The following is a 20,256-nucleotide window of genomic DNA, read 5'->3' on the forward strand; positions in this document are numbered from 1 at the left end:
ACTATGGTTATGATAAAACTCAGTTTGCAACTGTGCAGGGACTCTTCCCAGGTGGGTACCGACCACCGGCTCTGTTCCACACAGCCTTTATCCTTGGAGAGAAACATTTATGGAGACATAGGCTCTACTGTGACTTTTTAAATTGAAGAGGATGAAAGAATTGATGTGACTGCGAAGGATATGCTGCACTTAAGCGATAAACACACACATTTCCTTGTATATTATACCTCGGGACTCGGAGGTGCAGAGCAGACAGTTTTGTGAGCCAGTTCCCACCAATGTGTTGATCTACGGCTGCTCGTGCTGAGCGCGGAGAGGGAGGGTGCGAACGTCCCGGCGGTCCTGGGTGACCTGCTGTCAGAGCCAGCCTGCCCATTCGCCCACTGCCACCCACCACGTAGCTTTGGATACCGAACCACTGCCAAAAGCCACTCACACCCCTGAGAGGCTTGCTGGGGTTGTATTTGTTCAGTGTTCGAACAGCCTTGTCCTGCAAGGCCCTTGCGGCTGACCAGCTCCCCAGGGCAGGCCTTGCCACACCGCACACTGTGCCAGTGCCCTGCAAGTACTACTTTGGGTAAAACCAACATACACAAGTGTAAAGCTGCCAGACTCATGAGCAAAGAACGTGTGTAGGCCCTTGCCTATTCTCATGAAAAAGGATTACATTGAATATTTGAACAGACATTTCCTCCCCATGTCAGAGAAGGACGAGCCCACCTCCCCCTCGGCAAGTAGCCGAGCATCCCAGAGCCTCTACCATGGAAAACCTGACTTCCTTTCAGAGATGGAGAAATAAAAAAATATTCCTTTTATACAGAGAGAAACTGTAGCACAGAGGCACAAGATTTCACCCACCTATTAAACAAGTCTTTAAATGAAATTACTAAATTAGGTCTCATTGACAGGGCTGTTGTACTATGAAGGAAAATCAGGAACCTTCCAAAATCCATTCAGGCCTCAAAGTGGGCTCATTTCTCTGCTCCCAGACCCAGGGACCCTAAAGAGACGGCATTCCCAATTCAGACATCCTATTTACATGCTTGAAGTTAGAGGAGGAAGGATCTGAAATTAACGGAGTCACCCAAAATGAGACGGGACACTTAACTCTGCTTTTGAACCCACAAGCTTTTAAAATACCTCCCACCATCCCTCCCCTTCCTGGTGCATGACCAGACGTGGGTCACTCACTACTCGACACCCTACAGCAATCCAATGAAGCTACTACTCAGTACCTCCCAAGGCAGTCAGTCCCATCAAATGCCCATAACTAATTGCTTTCAAGTATTTCTCACGATCTGGTAAGATATCTGTGTAATCAGTCCACTGCCTAGAGCCAGGAGAGATGGGAATCTAACGAAAAGGTGACTTCGAAAGGCCTGAGCTTTTATATTAAGATGTGGCCTGACACCACGCAAGCCTATGACAAGAAGAATGCAATATAAAAGTTTATGCAGTGCTATGCCAGGGCTTTTTGGAACACCTTTTGGTATATCTAATATCTTTTTAGATTTATTAGAGATTTATTTATACCTTCTACTGTTCTCAGAGGTGACCACTAGACAAGGTCACAAAAACAGCATCTTTTTCAGTAATTTCCTTCTACTGACCACAGAAGGACCCTCATTTCTTTTTATAATCTTCTGTTCATGCCAAAAGAGAAATGGAATTTTGTGGTCTCAGCTTCTCTCAGTAACATGCCACAGTAACATCTGAGGACTGAACAAGCCCGTCTTCTGAGCTCAAACACAAAACTTCAACCCGTACCTCTAGCCGAGGGGACAGATGATTTCTGTTTCTCTTCAGTCTCCCCCTTCTACATGGAAGGGGGAGAAAAAAAAATAAAAGGAAAAAATAAAAAAAAGGAAAAAAGGTTGGGAAGCTGGTGCAACAGTAGGCGCAGGGAACCAGCAGCGTGGGGTGGGCTGACAGCACCGCTCTGCCACAAAGCACTGCCCTTCCTACAAGACTCCACACGATCTCCAGGCACACAAGCCCAACAGCGCATCCGAAGCACCGATAACCACCATCAGGGCCATACCCAACACCGAGAAGTGGTTCTCTCCACCCACCACCCAGACACCTTATCACCAAGAAGGGCAGCACTGTACCCAGCTCCTGCCAATCCCCGACAAGACGAGGGGACGCTCCCTCCGTGGGAGGCATACCCAACACCTCCAACGCACCATATGGCTGCCTCTCTCCAGGCTTGCTAGTTGACCCCCTTCCATGTCAGCATCCCACTCCCCATCTCCTTACTGCTGCAGAACACAGTTTGTTTTAGAAGGGGCACCCATGGGCACGGAAGCAGAGACCTCCTCTGAACACAGTAGATGATGGACCTCAGTGACATTAGAGTTAGGAAAGCCAAACCAGGTCATAACAACTTGAGGCGGAATGGAAACCAGCACAAAACTGTCTCTGCGAGGCAGCTGATTTTCTCTGTCCAGGCAGTGCTGTTAATGTATTCTCGCACAGTTTCAGCTTTAACTCTTCTGGATTGACAACAGAATGGAATTACACTTCCAAATCTCTCTCTTTCAACTTGTCATAAGATTTTTTAATCCAACAAGAAGCACTTCCTTGGCAGAGCTGCAATTGTTATATTTTTCCAGCTTTTCTGATTTAGGGATTTTAATCTTTTTAGCCATGAATTGACTTCTCTGTACTAGCACTCACAGAAAAAAAAAATCAGCTATTGCTCGCCATGCAAGCTGCCAAGTTCCTGGGACCAGATGGAATGGATCCTAGGTTCTTAAAGGAGATCATTGACAATCAGAGAGAATACACCAAACAGAAGCGAAGTTTCAAGAAGGCTGGACAAGGACTGATCGCGACACTGAAAAATTACAAAACTCTAAACAAGGGAAAAGAAACACTATCTACTCATCTCTAACATCTGTATCACATAGAACACTGGAAGCTACAAATACTGCATGAATAAAGCTACGGAGTAAAGCGTTCACCTCCCCGGCTCCCCACGCTGCCCTCTTCCAACACGGAGGCCGACCCTACCCGCGTGTGCCAGCTCAAGCCGGTCATAATTCATTTGCAAAAGAGCATAGCAAAAATGGAAAAATCAGCTACAGGGGAAAGCAAAAGGAGACATTTTAAAACATTGCTGAGACCTACAGATCAGATATTTGCCTTGAAGCGTGACTTTCACAAGGTATGTTTGAGCTGCCATCAAAGTCATGCAGTGATGCCAGCTGAAAAGGGTGGAGAAAAAAGACCAGCTACAGAGCGTTTGCAATATTCCTATCATCATCACTGAGTCATAGGTAGCATTTGCACACAGGCAGATCTTAATTCATCTCCTTTAAACTCCTCTGTCTTCTTTCACAGTTTATATTTGGATGCTCAAGAAAGGAACTATTTGGTTACTGAACTCGAGCTTATGATACAGTCAGTGAAATTCTACCCCATCTTTTAAGCAGATTAAGATCTACATGGACCTTTGAGCCTGCTGTGTTACTGTGTTAGCTTTCACAGCTCTTTCCCAAAGGAATAAAATTACTCCATTTAATTAGACTCAAACTCTCCTCATCTGCCCCAGAAGTTTCTTGTCACCTCACCCAATTGTAAACATTATTTAGGATTAAAGGTTTGTACTGATTTTTATACCGGGGTGCTAAAGAGCTCTGCAATGCAATAATTCACCCATCTTGAAACTTTTCTGGGGACACTGCAACTAAAATGCTGTTTGCCCTCTCTTGGTGTAGTATCTTGCCCAACAGAAAAACATCAAGTATCTTGTCCAAGAAATGCATTGTAATTCTCCCATAAACATGGCATAGATAATAATCCCAATAATGTGTGCATTTACAACCATTTTATGGGCAGAGAAAATGAAGCACGTAGAAGAGAAGAAAGGAGATTCTTCCTCCCAGTCCCAGAGCACTTTCAGCAGAAAATCAGGATTCCAGCTATTAATACTAAGCTGTAATCACTACACGATATGCCTTTGTTTTAAGGTAAGATCCAGAGTCAAATCCACAGCTGCTCAGCTTGGTGGGTGTCGAAGCACGCCAGTTTTATGTAACAGTCATCGTATAAGACAAGATGTTTCCGAATTAGCTGCCCAGCATCATCAGCACAGAGAACGGCTGCCTTGGGCCAGATCAAAGGCTCAGCTCATGCAGCATCCTCTTTCCAACGGTGGCCATAAATGGATGTCCAAAGGAAGAGAACAAAAATAGGCTAAGTTATATATAATACTCCTGTGTCTCTCTATTAATACACATACATCTTTCCCCCTTGCTTCCACCTCCAGTCACTTCCAGCTCACTGAGCTCCTGATGTGGTTTCTGCCTGCTCAGTGGCAATCAGTTGGTTTCCATTAATTTGTCCACTCTCAGAAGTGATACAAACTTTTTTGCATTCACAATTCCCTTTCACAACCAGCTGCACTAGTCAACATCTTCACAAAGAACCACCTACTTTGATCTCCTTCGACCTGGCTCTTACCAACCTTCCCTCGACCTCCCAAGTTCTTGTGTCGGAAGGTAATGAACGATCACCATCCTCCCCGTGTCCCACTTGATTTCACAGACCTCTGCCACATCTCCTTCAGCTATCTACCCAGCCAAAGGGTTCTAGTTCCTTTAGCTCCTCCTCACACAGAGGCAGTCCAACACCTCTGTACAGCCCTGCAGCTCTCCTCTGAGCATCCCCAGCATCTACAAGACTTTGGAGAGGGGAGGACGAGAGCTGTACAATGTGGCCACAGCATCAGGGATTTCTATTGCATCATAGCAATGTTCCCTGTTCCATTCTTAGTATATTTCTTAACATGTTAGTTAGTTAAATGGTTTCACATTGACGGTGAAACCGCGCTGATGTTTTGATGGAAGTACCCGTTATAACCCCAAGATATTGTTCTTGCATAGAAATGGAGTTAGAACCTCCCCAATTTTACTCTTGCATGGAAAACAGCTCACAGTCCATCATTTCATGTAGGGCATTAGGATTGTTCCAGGGGAGAGACAGCGCAGTCCTTAAAAGCAGCAGGCTATACATTCTTTGGCACAGGCTTGTCACTACTGTGAACCCAAGACACATGTATTTCCAGACTGAATCCCTCCTCCAGCCCATGCTTTACTTGTGCAGCTACCCCACACTGTAATAAAATATTATTTTAACATACCCAGCACAGTTTCATACAACCAGTACCTTCAAATTTGCTAAAAGCACACATAAATATTTGATGAAGCAGACAATGCTGCTCTCACATCTGATTGCAAACAAGATTATTTTTTCTCCCAACAAATCCAATAACTTGATTATCTGATCTGGTCTGTTCCTATTCTTCTGCTTTACAATTTTCAAATATTTGCAGTTGTAAGTCTTTCAAAGCTTTAATTTGATTAAAATGATTCACAAGTACCTTGTTAATCTTTTATCAGTTTTATTACAAACTGTAAACAAAACCCAGTTCCTAAATAATTAAAGAGCAGAACTAGCCCTCAGGCAAGTCCAGGGAAAAAAAAAAAAAAAACTTTAAAAATCAGAGCAAGCCCATAGACTTTTTTTTCTTCCCATCTAGAGAACTGGTGAATCTAGCTTCAAAACAGAAAATAATTCCTGATGAACAGATTGTGTGTGACTTCCCCTCAACCAGCCTCTCTCATCTACTGTGTCCTGAATATTAATCTATCAAGTACCTACATGTTACCGGTTACAGCATTACACATACCGCAGGCTTACAAGTCAAAAGCTGTGTCCTGAAACAGCCGCTCAAAAGAATTCCTCTGCATTTATGTGTGCCCAGCCACGCTTGAGTCTCCTCCTTTGCCAGCCCCAGAGCAGCCCTTCCCAGGCAGCAGCAGGTCTTACCATGGCTCATTGCCCAAGAGAAGGCAGCTGGTGAACATCTTCTGTCCTCCAGTGGCACTGAGGTACCGCAGGGTGGACCTCCCCAGGCACAGCAAATTAGCAAGACCCAAAGAGCTCCTGCCCACACTGCTCCAACCCAAAGGATGAACCAGCTCTCGGCACAGCAGTGAAAGCACACCCTGTTTGGCCAAAGCCCCCCAAACCCGTGAAGACCATCACTTTTTCAGATGTCTTCAACACTGAGGGTGTCGCTACGATTACCAGCAGTTTCACTGCATCACTGCGCGGAGGTCAGCAAGGTCCAGCCCAGTGGTGCGTGGGCACGTGCAAAATGGGAGCAGGAGCCTTGTAACGGAGGGAGCTTGGGAAGCAGAAATACACAGGGATGCTGAAACTCAGACAAAAGACTGGTAGGGTCACCAACATCGTGGCTTTTGGACTGGCAGCGTTGCCAAGTCTGTCGCTCGATATCTACAGGCAAACTTGGCCTCTAGCTTGGAAAGAGAAAACACATGTTGTCCCTGACTTCCCGGAGATGGCTGGCCAGCGGGGACACACGGGCAAGGGCAGCGCCTTGGTTTCAAATGGGGACCCAGGCAAGAGTCCTCCTGTAGAAGACACACAAGCAGTGATGACACTGCTGAGTCTGGTCACCCATCAAAAGGATCCTGCTGCATCCACGGTCCACGTTACTGCTGCAAAACTCACCTCCAATTATTTGGATTGCAAAGTGTTATTTAATGTAATTATTACTGCTATTACAACCTCGTCTATCATCTACCAACTCTTCAGTTCAGCTGAGCTTAAGAACAGTGCTCACCAATACCGATCACTGTGCAACCATTTTAGAAATACCGATGCGTTTCCAGCTTTCTAACGTATTTTAAATTGCATTTCCTAATGTATTTAAAACTGTATTTCTTTCTTGTTGCAAAAGAAGCTACTTCTAATGAAGCTCTCCAAAGCATTGTAATCTGAAGAAAACCTAAGGAACAATGAAAGCAAGACTGTGCAAATTCTAATTACCTTTTGAAGGCTACACTGCCATGCACACAAAAATGGATTTAAATGCATTAACTAAAAAAGGGTAATGGATGCATTGCTAGCCTATTACATGCAATTCATTGTTCAAAGTTTCTTGGTTGTATGTTTTGTGCAGTGGACTGTAAAAGTTGCTAAACAGAAGAAAATACATTTGATTAAAAATTTACATCACACAAATGTAACAGGGCTTTTTTTTCTTGCTATTTTGGCTGCCACTGACTATTCCCATTAGTATGCAATTCTTAGGCTCACAAACACATGCAAAAGAACAGGACTAAAGATGGAAAAGTTTAAGCTCTAGATCCCAAACCGTATTAAAGATAAAGCTGTCCAAAAGCTGGCTCCAGCTGGAAAAAACCCACCCTCATTCCCACTTAGAGGCGGGAGGACCCTAAAGTGATACTGAGAGGCTTGAACAGTTCTACTCCAGTGATCCCCTTTGTGAGAAATGTCCAGAGGAAAACGGGTGGTGCTTGGACTTCCTAATGCCTTGGCCATGCTGGCGGCTGCGACTCCCACAGGCAGGAGCAGCTCTCGAGTTGTCCCAATATGCAGGATGCAACAACTGCCCCAGATGCACGGAAGAAAAGTCCTTTAAATCTCTACCATATTCCCAGCAAAGCCAAACAAACCTATAGACCCTTCTGACTCTTCACGTCAAAGTCTACAGGTTAGTGAAAACTACTTGAAGCAAAAAACAAACGGCAAACGTTCAATTTGCAGAACTTAAAGAAATCAGGAAGCTTTAACATCTTACTTAAAACGCCCTTATCTAAACCTACACCACAGCTCTCCCAAAAACTGGTCCAGCTACCAAGAATTGTCGGTATCGGAGAAAGATCTGTTTAAATCAAACTAAGTTAATGTTACTTAGCCCGACAATCTTCAGCATCCTCCTCCAAATGCTTAGAAATCTGAGCTAACTTTATGGGCATAAGGACCAGGTGGAGATACCACACACACAGAGATCAAGCAGCTTGCAGCCTGCACCTGTTTGCCAGTCCCATGGCCCAACCGCCACTTTTAATTAAACAACGTGGCACAAAAATAAAGAGAGGGAGCCAGAGCAGAGCAGGGACCTGCACATCGCTCATGTTGCGGGAGGTTATTCCTCGCACGAGGTGTGGCTGAACTTCACTCAATTCTGCAGCCCCAGGAGCGGAGGAAAACCAAGGGGCAGTTTCGGACACGAGCACGTGTGGCTCGTGGAGCTCAAGGGCGCTGCTGTGAGGAGCCAACCTCCCACCCCTCTGGGGCTGGCACAGCAATGGTGGTTCTTCCTCAGGGTTTCAGCCCTGCTTACTTTTCATTGGGCACACAAGGCCATGGAGACACGAGCCTACAGTGACCACTGCCACGCCAGCCAAACCCAGCCTTCGGGGCCACGAAAATAAGGGAGAAATGTTGCTCAGACCCGCTTGCCAGCCTCAAGCAAGGCACAGCAGCGGCACGGGCTGCGCCCACCACCAGCAAACACCTCCTGTCCTTTGACTTCATGTTCACAGAGATGCCAGATAAAATTATAATGCAATAACGCAAAGCCAAAATACGAAGCAAGGCAATTCTCTGTAACAGAGCTGTAATGGCAACCATGGGGTCACCCAGCAAAACCAGGCAGGGGTGAGCAGCTGGGTCCAAGTGAGCACAGGCTCCTGAAGCACAAGGGCACATTTTTAGTAACCCATATTTACAAGTAAAGAAAATTCCTACATCTGTTTTCCTGAGTTTGTTGAGTGGGCCAAATATCTGTACACAAGTATATAGAATGACAAATCTCACACATTTCCCTAAAATGCTGGAAGTCACAGTTGCAACACAATGTTAAAAAATGCAAACTTTTAATATTCATAAGAAGGAAAGGAAAAATTTCAGCAGCTAAAAGTGATAAAAATACTGAACCAGGTGTCCATGCCAAGTAATTTGGGAAGACACAACCCTTTGCTGATCATCTCCATCAATTTAAGGAGTAACATCTTCATTTCACACCTGCAGAAATCCATCTAGAAAGCAAAGAGGAATAGCAGTAGCAAAAATAAATTAGTACAATTGCCACCAGCAAACACTTCTGGAAAAAAAGCAGGTGGGTTCCCATCTCCCAGGCACTAGCAAGGGTGGTTTAAGTGCTGAGAGGACCAGCCTCCCTGGAACAGGGAGTTACTCTAGGAACTGCCAGGTTAACTCTCTGCCCTTCCTCCAATGCCTCTGGGTGCAGGTCTGACCCAAAAAGTCACTGACTGAAGCCGTTATCCTCGACTCAATCAAGCCATGGGTTCAGCTTTCTGGAAGAGTTCATCATTCCAGGAAAATGAATGCTTCAGTGAGCTGAGGTCACCGGACTGATTTATCACCTTGGCGATCTGGCTCTTTTGAGCACCTGTGTTATGCAAACACCGTGCACATTTCCATATCTGGTCTAAAAAATCACGGATTCCTGAAAACGTGTTCCCTACTCCAGCACGGAGAGGAAATGGTCCTGAAATGAAAAACCTTTGTGGGGAGTGGGAGGGAGGAGGGGTTGTGCCACACAGAAGATGAATAACCGAATTCTGCCAAATTACTGTTATAAAACACAAGACAAGTCAGAGAAGAAAGAAAAAACTTTAAATTCTCTAAAAATACAGCCAAGACGTGAATCTCCAGCTGCAGAGCAGCCCTTTCAAGATGCAACTCTCGGCACTTGTCGAGAAAGATGCTTCCTGCCTCGCCCCCCCTGGAAGAGCAACACATCTAACGAAAGTCACATTTGATGGGCTACGTGCTGCTCAACACCAAGCGGCTGAATTACCAGGTGCAGACCTTATCATACTCCTAAAAAGTAATTCGAAATCAGGGCTTTGCTTTAGACCGGTTTTATCCTTTACTTTCAAAGTACAACTGGTAATAACGTAGTCTGCGAGTTTAACATTTGAAACAGGGGTTCCATTTACCTCTTTGTACTTACTCAAGGAAAATGACTGTAATTGAAATCTTTCTGCGGGAAATGAAGCCCTTCAAACATTCAGAGTGGTTGCTTGTCCTTAAGGCTTTTTATTTTAGCTGTCAAAACTGTAAACTGCCTTTCAGAGTAGTGGGAGTCTTACAAGAGAGGAAGAAATGCATGTACCCTGTACCGCGGTACTGGGTGTCTTAATCTAATTTTCCAGCTAGGAATACAGCACTTATCTCCCTTGGGCACTGCTGGGAACAGGAAAATTAAGTTTCACTTCAGCAATATCTATCAATGAACCTCAAACAAGGGACAGGGCTTTTCAAGGACAAAGCAAAACCTCTCAAGTCCTCTAACTTCATCCATAAGTTCCCTCAGATACAAGCGGCAATGCGTGAAGCCAGACAGCCCACTCACACCGCCTCTCTCCACACAGCTCCCACACTTTCTAGAATTTCATAGATTTCCAAGAGCTTGCCTTTATTTTTTCCCCCGTCTCAGATCAAACTGATTTCCTAGTGTCAGCACTATTATTCACATGAAGCTGTTGAATTTTAATTACAGTGTAAATGCACTCAGACTGAATATGGGCATTATGTAAAAATGGCTTGCACCCAAATGACCTTATATTAAATTTTTAAAAGGGTAAACGTAAAAACTTTGTGGTTTTTTTCCAGTAGGATCCCTTGAAGTTTATGTAATAGAATGTTTGCAATTAACTTCATAATAGACTCAAGATGAATTTGCGTGGATTTCCCCTTTAGTTAGTTTTATTATCGCATTACTTTAATCAGAATTAAAAATACGCTCTTGTGAAATGGTTTTACAGTGCTTGTCTAACACGACATAGAAAACCTGTTTGGATTACTTGAGCAAACTAACATACCCAAGTACATTCAGCTTATCCAACATTCATCTCATTTCCAGTTCCAACACATCTTTGGGATAAAAGGTGAACATCCAAAGACAGTTTAAGAGTGTTTCTCAGGCTTTCCATTGCAGCCACAGATGCATGGCTACTGATTTTCTCTCCTACCAGCCACTGCACAAGCAGGCAGATGACACGTGTTGACTGGCTAAGAGATTTCAAGGAGGATGCGAGGAGTTTGAAGCTTCTAGAAGACCTGTGAGGGTTGAATCTCCTTGAAGCTCAGGCAAGTTACACCACCAAACCTTGGTTCAGGTCTCTCTGCAGAGGCTGCAGATAAACCAGATGGGATGAGCGACGTGCAAACACAATCAACAGAACAGTTTATAGCAGTAAAGCGCAGTGATGCCAAGAGAATAAAACAGGCTGACAATCTATATGTGAAGGAATATTTTACAATATATAAGCTGCCTGCAGAGTTACCTGTGACACTTATATAAATATGTATGCTTTATCACAGAGAGGTCTTCAGACATCAACATTCTCCAAAGCAAATCAAAAGGAAGAAAAAAGTATTTGTGATGGCCAGAGGCAAGGATGTCAGCTTCAGCGAAGCCAGCCAGCTAATAAAAATGTCAATGAACTTCTTTACAAGAGAATTAAGAAGAAGCGGTGCAATGTCAGTATTGTGGCACACACAGGAAAAGCAGTTCTAGTTCTGATTTAACCAAGATATTGCACTGACATGAGGGCAGAGACCCAACCTTCTCCCAACCTAAAATGACCTCCCTTAAACTGAGATTATATAACACTTCCAAATGAGGAGAGTAAACTTAAATTAATTTAGTTTTCACAGGCTGCTGCCAGAAGAGACACCGCTGTCCTTTCCACTCAACCTCAACCAGGTATTTTCAGGCACATTTTTTACAGCTGCACACTGGGGGTGAACTGGGACACACACTGATCTGCCTGAAAATGAAGCCAGCCCAAAAAAAGGAATAAACCCCATTCAGTTCCAGTTGGATCAGCTCCCGGACACATGTCACCGCGTGGCTGCACAGGCACTACCACTGACAACGTGTAGCTGGGAGTGGGAACACTCATTCCTGCAGCAGCCCACACGTATGTCAAGTGAAAATGAGAAACTGCTCTCCAAGTGAGACTTTAAATCCATTTAACAAACTGCTGTAAGAAACTCATTTGAGAATTTCAAAGGTACTTCAGCTTAGCTAATATAAACCCAATTTCTTAAAACCTTGACAACATGGAAGAGTCGCAAAAGAATTTGACCTGATTTTTTAAACCAGTGTGGTTATACTAACACAGAAGCACTTGTTCCATGGAGCGTGTACCCACAGTGTCCAGAGAACTGCACCAGTTTAATAAATCCCGTGTCAATTAACACCTAAGTCACACTAGCACAACTTTTACACACAGACAAGTCCTGAACCTAATGCAGAATAAGCACCAACTGCAGTGAGATCACTGACACAGCATCCTGTGTTTAGCAAGGGGATACATCCCTACGGCATAGCCAAGGCCAAAATCTCTGGAGTGCCTTTCACTACGGAAACCCCATCTTCATGGAAAGGACTAACCCTCTCTTATCACACCTAAAATTCAATAAAACACCAGGCATACACTTCAGTTTTTGTTTTCGTGGCCGGGGGCATTATGGATTTGGGTTTTTTTCCCGCCCAACAGATGAACCTTGGCAACTTCCCTGGTGCATCAGGAGAAAATCTTGTAAGGCACCAGTAACTTTAAGAAGAATACAGATTAAATGGGTTTCCTGGATTTCATCCACGTTCAAATTTCCCAGGTTGTACATCTCAAAAATATCTGTCTCTGACAAAACTGGTATGACAGGTTATGTAACACACGGAGAATCACCCGGTGACAGAAAAGTAGGAACATTATCTGCTTTGTGCAGGGACTCCAGGGCTTTCTGGTTGAACTGCAAGAGGTCTCAGGAAAAAAAATAAAAAAAGAAGACATTTAATCACAAAATATAAATGGGCCGGGGGGGGGGGGGGGGAGGAAGTCCCCTGGTATTTTAAATAGCCAGCCTCACTCACTGGCAAATAACTACTGATTTCATTAGACTTTTATTTCCAGGAACAGTTTCTAATGCTAAATATGCAAGTCTATTTGTTTTGATATAGATGTTTATAGGTCTGATATGACTTTAAAGAACATAGAATTATTGCAGAGAAACATCAAGGAGATAAAATATAACTGCCTAATAAAATGGATTTTGCAGTCAAATTGCCTCTGTAAGACTGCCCAAAACAAATGAAAACTGAATAGTTAAATCTGTGACTTTGTTAAATATGCTATTTGCAGCCTGGGATAAATGATAGGAAAATCTTGTTAAATGAAATATATATGCTTTCACTGTGTGCAGCATAACTTAAGGCACAAAGACAAGAAATAAATCAATGTCTCACTATTTGCCAGAATAGAAAATTTCAAGCTAATAGTACACGCATGTGTTTTCCCCCTGTTTTAAGAATAGCAAGTAGTTAGCTGCTCAGGGATGTTTAGGTGATAGTTATTTAGTTTACGTTATACTCACAGATAGTGAGGTATCCTAGTATTTTCCCCAAAAAAGTTGTCTGGCTCTTTTCCTTATTTTCCTGGATTAAAGAAAACAGCAAAGCTACATCCAAATACTCTGACAGGGTCTCAGTGTTATGGGCAACAAACTCAGTCTTTAACCTGGGGCATGAAACCCTCCGGGGAGATATTCAGTGAAAATGCATCACTGGCAAGCAGGTCCCCACTGAAATCTTGGTCCATCCTCTCCCCATCTCTGTCCCTCTGTCTCCCCCAGGCATCTGAGTACCAAGGGACAGGCAAGATAAAGTGGCAGCTGAGTGTAAAAGGAGAAGCCAACAAAAAGCACTGTGTTCTGGGCAACACAAAATGCAGAAAGTGCCACAGTACACCCCCCAGCAAACAGCCTCAGAATACATTTCACTACTTTTTGATCAATAGAACTTCTTTCTTCTAGTAATAATTAAGGACAATTAAATACTTTGTTACTAAAGGAGAAGAAAAGAACTGACTTCCCTGCAGAAGCAGGTCATCTCTCTTAACTACAGAACAAGAAACATTCCTTCCTTTCAAGCTCCACAGGAGAAAAACAAATACATCTCTATCACTGTTGTTGTTTTGGGGTGTTGGTTTTTTTTTTTTGTCACTGACACACCACCACAGGAATCAGATCTCAGCTCTTCTCTTCCCTTCCATGTGCACCATGCTGAAGTGGCAGCTGTCACATTTCAAGCCCATACCCAGCGCTGCACCAGCCTTCGGTACAGCGTTATCTATCAAGCTACAGGAAAACAAACTCACCAGCGAAACTTCCCAGCGGCATTTGCCCTGCTGGTGGCCGGAGCGCCTGTCAAGAGCAGGGGGCTGCAGACAACCACGCAGCGATCCCTTGAGCAAGGCTGCAGGAGAAAATGTAAGGACTTACCTTCTCTGCATACTTGAACTTGACGTAGAACCAACTCGACTTGATCATTGTCTCACCCCCTGCCCTCGTTAAAAAACAAAAAAGCAACCCAAGCCTATCCTGCTGATGAAAAGCAGCGTCCAGGCACTCTTTCCTTCAGAGCCAGCAGTTTTCCAGGGGGAGCACGGTATTTAGGGGAAGCAAAGGGTGGCAGAAGCAAACAATAAAAAAAATGACAGAAAGAAAAAAATTATGCTTTCCTTCCGCAGTTCCAGTTTGTCCCCTCCTGCCCTCCCAATGCTGAGTGCGATCTCGCTTGCTGCAACAGAGCTCGCAGAATGCCTTAGCTCCGCGTTTCGCTGTCAGCTTGGCTGCCTGACAAGAGAATTCCTCAAATGGACTTCAGCTGCATTCATCACAAATGGCACATGTCAGTAAAGCCAGGAGGCTGGCTCCAGTGCTGGCAGCCTCCCAGGACCATGACCTCCCCCAGTGGGATGAATAATGAATTCCAGCACTTCCCTCCAGACACAGATTAACACCTGGCTAAACATTATTCTGACAATGAGCTTCCCCATTCAGAGAACCCTACACCACCGCGTTAACCCCTCACTCTCCCACCAAGCAGGGTGGCGATGCTTTGGAGGCTGTCCCACATTGCCCTCCCCCATCTAAAGAAAGATTACAGAACTATATATAGTTTAGAAACAATAAAGCCTCTTAAGCATAACGCAAATATCTCCTTTCAGTTCTGCAGCTTCAGTAACGCTACCATGTAACCAGAGCAAGTAATCAGGAGTCAGGCTCTTTCCTGCTCCCTCCCTTTCTCAGCCCTCCCCTCCACATACCCACTTGTCAAGCTCTGATACTGTCAGGCTGATGTTTTATAGTATCTGTGAAGACCCTTTAAAAAAAAAAACAAAAAACAAGGGGAAAAAAACCCACAACAAAATACCCACCACTATCAATATGAAACTAACGCATTAAAAAAATCCATGGAAGACACCTATCGGATTATTTGTTCCTCTGTCTGTTCAGAAACACTGCCCAGTTCCCTGTCTCTGGTGTAATGAGACACATTGAGTTGGTTGCAGCTCGCTGCAAATCTCCCAGCTCCAAGCACGCCACAGAGCAGTGAGTATCAAGTTGCAAACCACAGGATGAATATAATCAACCTACTGTATTTCCGCTGGATGCAGAAAGTGCTGTACTGGAGCAGAGCGATCTGGCCCAGCATCCTACACCCAAACACTTTGAGATGCACAAGGAAACAATGCAAGAAATCTCAAGACCAAAGATGTGCATAACACATCTGATAACAGATACGGATCTGAATTTGTCAGGTAGGTAGTTGAACCTTTATGTTTCCAAGAGACACTGAATGAGGTTCAGAATTTCACTACACGCAGAAGGAGAAAGTCGCCTCATTTTGTTGTTTTTAAACAGCTTTCTGGTAATCTAAGTGGAGCCTCACAGTATCTTATCCTGCAAAAAAAGAGAATAATTTGCTTATCATCTTGCTTATTATCAGTTACGATTTTACAGATTTTTCTTGCCTCCCTCATGTATCACACCTTTTGGGGACTAGAAGCTCCCAGTCTATTATATTTCTCCTCATAAGGAAGCGGCGCGTGTCTCTGCAGATCCTTTTCATCACTCTCTGTACCTTTTCTAGGTCCAGGTACCTTTTTCATAGGCAGAGTGAGATGGAATAAATACATGTACCACTGACTTACCACCTCCTACTCTATCTACACACAGAGACAGATACTGGGTGAGACAGACCCTGAAACCTAGTTTGTCAGGATTACTCACCTGAGAGGTACTGTCAGTACTGATAGTGGTGTCAGTGCATCACATGAAGGCTGTACCTTGCAGAGCCTGGCTACCTGTTCACTTGCCAACAGAGTTTTTTGGAATTTTTCATAAACTAAGACTCATACAAAGGATCTAAATGCCAATACCGACCGATAACAGTCCCCCCATTTAATTGACTGTGAGTCTCTAACCCTCCCATGTGGCTCTGCCCTAGTCCATACCATGCTGCAGCACCAGAGGAGGTTGCTCAGCACCACTCTGCAGTTCAGCCCCTGCCTGTCCATGCTCTGCCAAGGCCACCAAGGCCCTTCTAACCCCCTCCATGCCACCCGCTGAGCCATTCAACCACTGTCATCCACAGCCCTAGCTGTCAGAAATGACTTTCCACTGATGCCACAGAGAAGTAATCCCACTCTCCCTTCAATTCTGTGTTTCTGTGGGTGAACTAACCTATGTAAAAAAGGTGGTAAAATGCCCCGGCCTTTTTCAGGTCTGTGGAAACATCAAAAATTGTGTCTTGCTAAGACAACAGTAAATGAGAAGGTCTCCCACAGGGAACACACATCCAAAGAAAATTAAACCCCTGATTTTTATTAGCACCTTCTATTTCCTGCGTCTAAAAAGCTGGGTTTTGAAGTAGCAAATGCCTAAATAGGACAGATGCAGCTGTACACTTGAATGAGATAGGTCAGTGCAAAAGCCTCGCTTCCTTCCTAGCTGCCGCTCTGCCAAGGGCTCTGCTGGTACTCCAGTCCCTGCAGCAGGACACATTGCCTGCCAGCACTGCCCAGGATTTACTGCAGACATCAAATGTGAACCACACGGACACCACGCTCTCTTGTACCCAATTATAGGAAGTTTGCTCACTGCATTGACCCAGGAGTCCCCAAGGGGACCTTGGGGCAATATCACAGGGCGCAGCCACTGAAGAAGCAAGCTCTGACACTGCGTACCAAGCACAAACAGCTGTGGCTCAAAGCAATTACCAGGCCCTGGATGTTTTCCACTGGTTCATTAGCATCTGGCAGGACCTAAAGTTCCAGGGTCACAAAACACAGAGCTATTATTTTATCTCAGGAAAATGCACAATGACATCCCTCGAGAGCTGTCCTTCTGTAATCAAAGGACAAGTGCAGCGCAGGGAATGGAGATGCAGAATTTCCAGCCATTACACCCCCCAGCCAGGCAGGGAAGAGCCAACCGCTCACTGTTGAGCTCCCCAACATTAGCATCCACAAACAGACCCTAACCAGCACCAGCAGAACCCAGTTACTTCTTATAATACCAATAGCTGTTTAGGTTTGCACATGTACATGAAGTACACAACAACTTAAGTTTTCAACACTGCATTCACCTTTGCAGTTGAGCAAAATACACCATTTACTTCGTAATCGACAGTGCCAGTGCTTTGTCTGAAACATGAGTCCCTTATTTTATAGAGTTATTGTCTATATGGTGCATCACACCACAGCTTCACTCCTGTTTGCCAATTCATTCTCACTTGTTATGGACACACTGCCAGACAAACAATACCTCGGACAGGAATTAATCCCAAAACGTGCTGCAGCACCAACCTCCAGAACTCTGTTACCCCACACTTTCTCTTCCAAATACCCATCAATAACATGAAATAATGTACTATACAGATTCTAAGTCTGTACAGCCAAAATCCAGACTTGATTTTATACACCCACACAAAGGGTACCGTGTTTTGATAGAATATTTGCCATTCTCCCAGAACAACCATCTCTTGATTTATTCAGCAGGTTTTGTCATACTCTAACATACCGTTTCAAATGTGAGACAGTGTACAAAGGAACTGAAAAAAACACCCTTTTAACAGACCATTTGTTCTCAGCCTTTTGATACACCCTAATGTATATTTAGGTATCGATCCACGTTCATTTCAATTACGCCCCGTGACAAAGCTAATCATACACTAATGCAAGCCAACTAAACAGCAAGTAGCACCGATTTGTTTTTTAAGTCACCTAAAAGCAGAGTATCCCTCCTCCTTGTCTTTTTGACTCCAGGTTTGTTGTCAAGTCCGACTAACATTTTCTTGGTGCTACGTGGGAGGGAGGGAAGGAGCGCACAGGGAACTATTTCACCTTATCCGTGGCACAGCCTAAACGCCCCAAAGAACCCACTTGCAAGGGCTCACGGTGGAGGCAAGCGACGCCGATTCTGGAGTAAGCTGAAGAGCACTGACGCTTATGCCAAGCGAAACGAACCTCCGCGTGTATATCTATGTGTGCAGGGAGGCTAAAGCAAGATGATGTATTTGCAGCAGGGACTACATCCAAGATGAATTACATCCGTTCCTATCTCCTTGGCACTATGAGAGCAGAAAATCATCTCACTCCCTATTACCATAATAGCTTTCACACTTCCCAACCAGCAGAGTGAAATGTGGGGATGTTCAAGAAAATAGGACATAAACAACAAGCACCCAGTTTAGATAAATAGGAAGGTCCCATCTCCAGAAAATATTTACAGCAATTTTTATAATTAGCCTGTGGCAAAAATAAGCGATTTGGAATAAGTATAAATAAAACGGATTTTGAAATGTGTTTCACAGTTAAGAACGGCTCCTAATATACCAGCCAAAGCAGTGATCCTTGGAAGATTATCTGAAGCCGAGAGCAAAGCCTGTGGGATCTGCAAGCCGACTAAAAGAGAAAGTTTTTTCCCCCAAGTTCAGAGAACTGCAGAGTAATATGGATTAGTTTAAATGAAGTGCAAGTGCTGAAGCTCCATCTGCCTGCCTTCCAACATATCCGGCACTTCCCAAGCTTTAAAGCAGCAAATACCAGACTCACTTCAAAGTGCCCATATTCTGTAGGAGCGTTTCTGTTTTAGAAGTAACCCAGAATTACACCAGCTCTGTCTTCAAACTCCTTTACCCCCTAGAAGGCTTCCCAGGGCACGGGCAGTGAGGAAAAGGGTCAGAATGACCAAACCCAAAGAAATCAATGGCTACGTCAGAACCAACACGATGAGCTAACAAGACATCCGCAGCCTCGTGAGGCCCCCGTTACTGGACATTTCTGATTCACATGAAGCCCAACAGGGAACTATCATCTTTCAGGCTAATAGAAAGCACTGTGGGATTTGCTGTCTTGTTATTAACATGATAACAATCCCATCTTGTACCTCATAACCCTGCTCTCCCATCAACACCATCTGCTCTTTCATCTTGAGTGCTGCCGAAAAATCTCATCATAAACATGCTGCTGTCAATTCGTACTTCTGTGCACATTTTAAAAAGAAACTCTCTAGGTCACTGGTTTGAACCCAATGTGGGCTGCCACTATCCGAGAGCTCTTATGCATTAATATCCACTTAGAGCAGGCAAGAATGAGCTGCATCCACTGTCTGCTGTATCCGAGTTCCCAGGACCGGCACATTTCAGGCACACAAGATGTAGGACAAAGTGGTCCAGGAGACCAATGCCAGCCCGATGGCCCTGCAGGCAGAGCTGTGCTTCATGGACAGGTTTTTTTGCAACGACCGAGAGATGCAAGTAGCGTTTCTGCTGTCTGCTGTAAGACCCGAGGGACCTGTTTTTCCCTGGGACCAGGATAAAACCTAAGAAGTCAGGCTACCTGATTCAAAGAGAAAAGAGCACAGATTAACCTGAGAAAAGCAGTTTGAGGAACTGTATCTCCCCCAGCCAAGTGCCGATTTGTGACGAGTTACAGTGAGTGATAGCCCAGCTTGGGCATGCGCTCAGCTTTCTAGGTGAAATTATGGCCAGGAGGCACAACCGCAGAAGCCTGAAAGATTCAAAGACACCTCAATACAGTCCACAGAGGACAAGAAACAGACATTTGCTAGTAGTTTACAATCTGCAAGAGACAGACTGAGACAGAAGAAGGACAGCCCATAAGCCTGGTGCACGAGAGCTAGGCGCACGATGGCTCACAATATGTTACTTCTGCCACTTTGAGTTATATCAGGTTACAATAAGGAAAGCTACTGACGTTATATGATATATATGTAACTGTGCCAAGCAAAGGGGGGCAAAGGTTGCTTAAAATGTCTTTTTAAAATGTGAGAAAGAAGGTGCAGTGCTATAATCTGTAATTAAAAAAAAAAAAAAAACAACCACCAAAACCAAACAATAATTGCCATCTGGACAAAATGGCTTATGATATTAAAAGATCAAATGATGCTTTTGTAATCCTAACACAATGCTTCTCCGTTTTGTTCCCTGGCTTTCCAGTTTCTAAAGCTACAGCAGTAGTTGGCAAGGGTTTTATTACCTGGAGAAAAGTTCGCTTCTGAGAACGCACCAGT

At 44.3% G+C, this 20,256-nt stretch overlaps 1 protein-coding gene across 7 annotated transcripts in view; it reads right to left on the reverse strand.

Annotated features, from left to right (window-relative positions):
- The window catches only part of AUTS2 (activator of transcription and developmental regulator AUTS2), a 790,137-nt gene that overhangs the window by 518,250 nt on the left and 251,631 nt on the right, over positions 1-20,256 (reverse strand). Inside the window, exon 1 of one of the 7 annotated variants that reach the window (XM_055796876.1) lies at positions 14,158-14,667. The exons of the other annotated variants lie outside the window; for them this stretch is intronic. Within the exon in view, the coding sequence (XP_055652851.1) occupies positions 14,158-14,205 (48 nt within the window). The 5' untranslated portion in view covers positions 14,206-14,667. Of the gene's footprint in view, positions 1-14,157; positions 14,668-20,256 lie in introns of those variants that run through there. 7 annotated transcript variants of the gene reach the window in all.

The sequence above is a fragment of the Falco peregrinus genome, chromosome 2 (genome assembly GCF_023634155.1).
Source record: "Falco peregrinus isolate bFalPer1 chromosome 2, bFalPer1.pri, whole genome shotgun sequence".
Taxonomy (NCBI): Eukaryota; Metazoa; Chordata; class Aves; order Falconiformes; family Falconidae; genus Falco; species Falco peregrinus.